Raw genomic sequence first — 7,982 nt, forward strand, 5'->3', positions numbered from 1 at the left:
GCAAGGGCAGCAGGGTCTTGCCCTTGACGTGGCCCGACACCATGAACACGTTGCACTTCAGGGTGCCTACGTTGCGACACACGTCCTGGGACACCACCTTGGGCCACGTCTTCTGGTTCCTCTCGTTGTTGAAGATGGGCAGGAACACCTGATAGAGGCACAGACACACAGACAGAGGGAATAACACTCCTCTTGTTGTTGAAGATGGGCAAGAACACCTAATAGAGGCACAAAGAGACAGACAGAATAACACTCCTCTTATTGTTGAAGATGGGCAAGAACACCTAATAGAGGCACAGAGAGACAGACAGAGGGAATAACACTCCTCTTGTTGTTGAAGATGGGCAGGAACACCTGATAGAGGCACAGAGAGACAGACAGAGGGAATAACACTCCTCTCGTTGTTGAAGATGGGCAGGAACACCTGATAGAGGCACAGACACACAGACAGAGGGAATAACACTCCTCTTGTTGTTGAAGATGGGCAGAAACACCTGATAGAGGCACAGACAGACAGACAGACAGAAGGAATAACACTCCTCTTGTTGTTGAAGATGGGCAGGAACACCTGATAGAGGCACAGACACACAGACAGAGGGAATAACACTCCTCTTGTTGTTGAAGATGGGCAAGAACACCTAATAGAGGCACAGACAGACAGACAGAGGGAATAACACTCCTCTCGTTGTTGAAGATGGGCAGGAACACCTGATAGAGGCACAGAGAGACACTGAGAATAACACTCCTCTTGTTGTTGAAGATGGACAGGAACACCTGATAGAGGCACAGAGAGACAGACAGACAGACAGACAGACAGACAGAAGGAATAACACTTCTCTCGTTGTTGAAGATGGGCAGGAACACCTGATAGAGGCACAGAGAGACACAGAGAATAACACTCCTCTTGTTGTTGAAGATGGACAGGAACACCTGATAGAGGCACAGAGAGACAGACAGACAGACAGACAGACAGACAGAAGGAATAACACTTCTCTCGTTGTTGAAGATGGGCAGGAACACCTGATAGAGGCACAGAGAGACAGACAGAGGGAATAACACTCCTCTCGTTGTTGAAGATGGGCAGAAACACCTGATAGAGGCACAGACAGACAGACAGACAGACAAACAGAAGGAATAACACTTCTCTCGTTGTTGAAGATGGGCAGGAACACCTGATAGAGGCACAGAGAGACAGACAGAATAACACTCCTCTTGTTGTTGAAGATGGGCAGGAACAACTGAAGGCACAGACAGACAAAGAGAATAACAATTTGGCTCTGCATTTTGGCTCTGCCTCAGTCATGCTAGCCCCATGAACGGGCCTGAAACGGCTGCATGCATACATCATGCTAATTAGCCACTGAGGGCCCCATTTATGGATTAGATCACACTGTTTATGCTTACCATGACGTAGAAAAGAAAAGGAAACCTATTGAATCAATTTATTAATTTCGTTACAAAGTCATTTAATTGCATAATACATGCCTTTCCAAGGATAAATAAGGTGATTTACGCCATAGATGTGGCCCTGGCTAATTAGCATAATTCATGTATACATGAATAATTTGGTCTACGTGGCATAAATATAGGAACAGGACCTATATTTGGCACGTTCCTATATTGGGCGACCCCCACCCATACTCTTTTCTTACTGATGAGCACTTCTGGTTTGGCATCAGTATGAAGCCAATATTCATCTTGGCTGCACTGCCAAAAGACAAGACGTCAATGGCCGAGCGAGATAAGCAAAAACTATAATACGTATTGTTTACTGGTTTGTTTGTTTTTTTCGATGCCATATATACAGAGGGATTCATTAGCTTTGGCTTCAAAGCAACCACTGAAACCAACTTTACTCATTGTGTCAGCATTAAAAACAAACATCCTTGCCAGTATTAAAGCGGCTTTTAAAAGCTGTTTTTTTCCCGCCATGTACAGCGGTGATAATTTCCTCATAGGTAACCCACTGTTCATATATTGGAGATAGTTGGACTGAATGTCTGATTTTGTTTCATTGTTCTATCCTAATTATGTGCGCGCGCACGCGCGCATGTGTGTGTGTGTACTGGTATCTCCCCTCCCTCCGCATCACATGCATTTTCAGTTTCGTTCTATTTGTTTTCAAATCAGCAGGAATCACGTGAGGGCCCTGTAAGCTTCGCCTCTTCTTTTTGAATGAATGGTGATCTCTGTTAAAGATGAAACGTGCTGAAACTAATTGTAATTCCTATGTCCGTAAAGGAACAGCAGTGGCTCAGTTATGAGGGAACGTTCTTACACTGAGCCAGTGCTATTCAATGCTGAGAAGTATCAATTAATATTAGTACGCATAATTTAACTCTCTCCATACGAACGGCGAAAGAGACGACGTTAACAGCGTTTCACCCCAATTACCACCATCAAAATACTGCAAGCGGAAGGCTCTTATACTGAAGAGGTGAATGTTGACAAAGAATACCACAATTCTGACGACAGAAGCTAAAGGTTGGGTCATTGAGACACCCACTGGACATCCGAGGGGTCTGTGTACAGGAGAAGAGAGGGCTGGCCGTACTGAGTGAGTTAAACTTGCATAACTTACGCTCACTGAGTATCGACTCATCGACTGTGTTTTTATACTTAACTGGTTTATAGCAAGGAAATGAGGCTCTCAAAAGTTGTCATGCCTAACATAAGTGCCATTCCTCCATGTTTGTTTTCGGCCCATTTATGGTCCTGGTTAATCAGCGTAATTTGTGCGAAGCCAGAATTGGCATAGTCTCTCTCTCTCTCTCTGTGAGTCTGTGCATGTGTGTGGGGAGAGTGCTAAAATGTGCGCGTGTGAGCGCGGATGTGTTCTTGTTCACGTTGTGCGATAATTTTTTCCCCACACTCTTTTCTTACGGATCCCGAGGCCTAACAAATAAACTTTGTCATCATCATCATCACTTTGTCAGTGTGTGTGTGTGTGTGTGTGTGTGTGTGTGTGTGTGTGTGTGTGTGTGTGCTTGCGTGCGTGCAAGCGCTTGCTTGTTGAATATTAACCTGTATTCTTTTTGCATGTCATACATTGGAATCTGTATTTGGGAAGGAGAGAGACAGAGAGGTGGTGGTGGTGGTAGAAGAGGAAGTTGTATTTCAATGTTTATCCCCCACATTGCTATTCTTTTTTTTCAAACATTTTTTTAATGAATATCAGAGACATGATACATTGATAATGACAGTAAGCAGAATAAGCGTAGCAGAAAGAAGAAGGAGATAAGAAAGACAGAAAGAAAGAAGGAAATAAAGAAAGAAAGAATAGCAATTGGATAATATGGGGAGTTTGTATAATACTTCCTGCTTGGTTAAAAAAAATACTGACCATCACCCATGTCAAGCTGATGCTAATTCGGCATTTCGGTTAGCTCTGTAGCTGCTATAATTGGCAACAGTTCGACGTTTGACAACCATTTATGACCCTCTGCGCATTCGATAGGCCTCAGGGAACTGCTCGCCACGCATGCTGAGTTCAATTGTTTAACTTGGAACGTGAACAGGCCTGTAACAAGGGCTCAATCACGAGCAAGTCAAATCAAGTGAAGTGGTACAGTAAATTATACAAAAATTTCAAATCAGTAAAATAAATAGATCAATAAATAAATTATTATTATTATTATTATTAATCATAATAATGATAATAATAAATGGAAAAAAATATCCTCACCTCGTCCACCATAATAGAAAGCTGCTCGATAGGGGTTGTGGACAAATCTCCGTACAATAACACTGAATCCATTTTGGTATCCTGAGCGATCTTGACCTGTTTCTTTTTCACGAAATAGCATCCTTTGGCCTTGAGTTGCCCCGGCCATTTCGACTTCGATTGGAAGAACCCGCTAGAATTCAGGGACACGAAGATGAACATTTTATCAGCAGTCTCGAAAAAATCGTCGTACGCTTTCCTCGTTTCTTCGTTTCCGTAGGTTTTCATGAACTTATCTGATTTCACTCGTGTCAGGAGGACCACCTTCTTGGCAATGAAAAGCACTCGCGGGTCTGGTATGTCCAGATCCGCCATGATTTCGGGTGGGATTGAAGGCCAATGTTTTTACACACACAGCCTACAGTAGTCAACGCTGACAGTTGCGTCCCCACACGAGGTGACTGACGTTGCGAGACGATCTCTGATTTAGAATTTTGACGAAAACGAAACGTCATGGACAGATTTCTGACGTCATTTATTTCTTTCACGTAAGATACAGCTGGAACATATTTTTGGCCTTTGATAAGCATGAACCAGCCAGTAGGGAAGCGTGGGCTGGGGAGATCGCGGGGACAAAAAAGCTGTGTAGCTTCATTATTCTCTCTCTCTCTACAAAAAAAAAAAAAGAAAAAAAAAAGACACGCCACATATAGGTATTCAAAATAGTCTGGCAATGTCAGGGAGACAAACCGCAAGACTACTGCCGTACTGGACTTGTTATTGTTAATATCATCTGTCATGTAATATCTTGTACACACAAAGACGCACAAACACGCTTACGTCTGAACACCCTGCCCAAGTTACTAACAACCGATGTGCCAAAGTTTGCATCAGTGTTCTTATTTTGTGTTTCATCATACCACCAAAACAATTAACACGTGCGTTTGGCGTTGAACAACAGCATGGCTTCTTAGATTGATAAAAAAAAAAAAAAAAAGTTTCTTTGTTCGTGGATAACAACAGTTCTTCATCAATTTCAGAAATGCAGCAAAGGCTTCAACTATTCTCAGAACTAAATTTTTCATTAGAGGTGAAATTCATGAAAAATGGGTTTAAAGTGATTTCCCGCCAAAGAATCGACAGGAAATTTCTGACGTGGAACAAACACAGAAAGAAGGTTATACATTCCTGCTCTTAGCATCAAAGTACGACACTTGCTGTTGGATTGCTGGAACAAATGGGTTGCTCATGTTTCCAACATGCTCAAATTTCCAGCACTTCCCCAAAATAAATGTGGTAGAAATGTTGTTCATATTCGCAGATAATGTAAAAGGGGGTAATTGCATTACCACAAATGCCAGTCACTTAAGAAGTAAATTTTGTGTTTTTTATAGCATCCGATCGAAGTCTGAATATTAGACTGGTTAACCTTCTGCAGTTGCAATGTCCTTTTGTTTTGGAAGAAAACATACGATCAATTTTGCCATTTTGTGCGAGATGCAGTTAGCATTTTCTCTGACAAGGTGAGGCCCCAGTTTCAGTCTGTTGACATGGTTCTGCATGAAAGGTTCTCTCTAGAAGAGAATAATCCTCTGGTAACGAAAATGGAATACGAAATCCTATAGCATTGTAAATACCAATTGTGCCTTTTTTCGCACAGCGACCCACCTACTCGATTCCTACAACCCCTTCGTGAGACGTGAGAAAGAGAGAGAGAGAGAGAGAGGGGGGGGGGAGAGAGAGAGAGAGAGAGAGAGAGAGAGAGAGAGAGCACGCGGGTTTTTGTGCATGTGTTCGTAATGCGTAAATGTGCAAGAATAAAAAGGCCTTGTGTAGAAAAGAAATAACATCATGGTGATGTGCATTGAGAAGTGCTGTGTACATGGAAATAGGTTTACTTGTCATGCAGTTCGGTTGTCGGTTACAGGAATTTAAACCCAAGCTATAGACCTGAGAATATTTTTCTCACATTTCTGTGCCAAATCATCCGTACTCACTCTGATAATGTACAGCTTTATGTCGTCCGTATCCATGTAAGCTAGTTCAGGTCAGTTCTGCCGCAGAGGAAGTTATCAATATCAGCCCGCCAGAAAGCTACTCACCAGATAAGACTCTACACTACCGCTTAGTCACTTCGGTAGTGTTCTGCTTCTGCATTCGTGGGCTGCAACTCCCATGTTCACTCGTATGTTCGAATGGGCTTTTACGTGTGTGACTGTTTTTACCTCGCCATGTAGGCAGCCATACCTCCGCTTCCGGGGGTGTGCATGTTGGGTATGTTCATCTTTCCCACAACCATCAGAACGTTGATACGGATTACAGGATACATGTCTATTTCATCATATGCACGTATACACACGTAGGGTGTGGGGGTGGGGTTGGGGGCACTCTGTTGCGCCAAAATCGGGGATCAAACTCGGGTAATTGAGCGAGAACCAGCACTAACAATTCGGCCACAACACCCGTCGGTGATTTTCATTGATGTTTTCTGCCTTTGCATACGTACTCGTCGAATTCGTCAACTTTAACAAAATGTCTACATTCACCAACATGTGTGATGGGACATTAAACAAAATTCCTCCTCTCAAAGCTCACAGACACTGTCACAAGGGTAACTGGATACATTTGTCTTGTGTGTGTTTGCGTTGCTTCTGTTGGATGTAGCGTTTGTGATGCACGTGCAGTTGGTGATTGTGGGGATGTGCATGTATGAACGTTTACGCGAGTGCGAGTAAGTTACTTCCTTTTCTTCGTTTTTCAATGTTCCTAACATTTCGTGTACTCTATCTTTTTCCTTGCATATTTTTCTCTCTTTTATGTTCTCAAAGTTAGGCTGTTGTCTCGTGTTGTTTGCAGTGTTGTTAAATAAAGTTTCATTTCTTTTGTTTTTTTACGCCTCCAAGTGTTTATTATTTTGTGTGAATCCCACGGTGGTGCGCTTGGCCATCACTCCTCCTTGTCCACTTGGGGTCTGTGCAAACACCGATCGGCATGTGGGTGCTGAAGGAATCGAAACTGAGGTCACCGTGAGAGCAAGTTGTGAAGGGACTTATGGTGATTAAGGTCACCGTGAGAGCAAGTTGTGAAGGGACTTATGGTGATTGGGGTCACCTTGAGAGCAAGTTGTGAAGGGGCTTATGGTGATTAAGGTCACCTTGAGAGCAAGTTGTGAAGGGACTTATGGTGACTGAGGTCACCGTGAGAGCAAGACTTATCGTGACTGAGGTCACCGCGAGAGCAAGCTCTGAAGGGACTTACGGTCATTAATGAGAATGATGATGATGATGTAAACAATTGTCTTTTGGAGATCCATTTTTTAGTGTGAAACTATACTTACATGACGAGACTTTTCTTTGGCTTTCTTTGGGTCATATTATTTTCTTCTTTTTTTTTTTCTATTTCATGTAATTTCGTCTGATTTGATGTTTATCTTAAGTTATGGTCATGTCATGTTTATTCGTAGTTGTGATTCCGCTTATTTGAATGGACGTTTTAAAGTGGTGCGGTTGGCACTTGCAACAAAAAGGTCTCGGTATTGTGCGAATATTTCACTTCGTCAAGGAACTGCAAAGGGTCATATCAGACAGTTTGACCGAGACCACAGCGCCCACGAAACGTCTTAATTATATAATGATTATTAGTCTTCCACCGACCCCCTCGCAACATAATTATCATAATTGCTGACCCATTGCCCTGCTGCTGTCTTTGACATGCCACTGGCAATGTCGGGAAAAGGTGAACAGAAACTGACCCCGAGCTTCATGAGATAAGGGTCAGTCAGTTCTAGACCGCAGGGCTCCTCCATCCCCGAGTTTTCAGTTAGCCCCCTTGTCGACCTCACTTGACGATGACCTTCATTTTCTTTTGACGGTGACTTTTTTTTCTGTAAGAAAATGGTATTGAGGTATGCGGAGATATGATTGCTTACATGGCGAGGTAAAAAAAAATTTTTTTTTAAAAGAGGGGGGGGGGGGGGAGCTTTTTTTTTTTTCTTCTCCTTAAACGGGGAAAACAAGAGAAAGAAATCAGGTAAATATGAGAAAGAGGATTGTTGCATGTTACAACTTCTCTCCCCCCTCTCCCTCTCATATATATATATATATATATATATATATATATATATATATATATATATATATATATATATATATATATGCACTTTTTTGATGCACAGAAACATGTCTATCATTGTCTGGGATTGCTTCAAGTAATTGACTCTCCGAGAGAATACGCTGTTTGGACATTCCCAAAGACACACACACACACACACACACACACATCGCCAAACCAGTCTGTCAGTTCTTCTGGACTGGTGTGT

At 42.5% G+C, this 7,982-nt stretch overlaps 1 protein-coding gene across 1 annotated transcript in view; it reads right to left on the reverse strand.

Moving 5' to 3' along the window:
* LOC143289304 (dynein beta chain, ciliary-like) overlaps positions 1-4,039 on the reverse strand; it is a 123,692-nt gene extending 119,653 nt beyond the window's left edge. Inside the window, exons 1-2 of the mRNA XM_076598337.1 lie at positions 3,686-4,039; positions 1-148 (exon numbers count right to left, since the gene is read on the reverse strand). The exon at positions 1-148 is cut by the window's left edge and continues 43 nt beyond it. Of these exons, the coding sequence (XP_076454452.1) occupies positions 1-148; positions 3,686-4,039 (502 nt within the window). The remainder of the gene's footprint in view (positions 149-3,685) is intronic.
* Positions 4,040-7,982: the final 3,943 nt, after the last annotated feature.

This window comes from Babylonia areolata, chromosome 1, assembly GCF_041734735.1.
Source record: "Babylonia areolata isolate BAREFJ2019XMU chromosome 1, ASM4173473v1, whole genome shotgun sequence".
Lineage (NCBI taxonomy): Eukaryota > Metazoa > Mollusca > Gastropoda > Neogastropoda > Buccinidae > Babylonia > Babylonia areolata.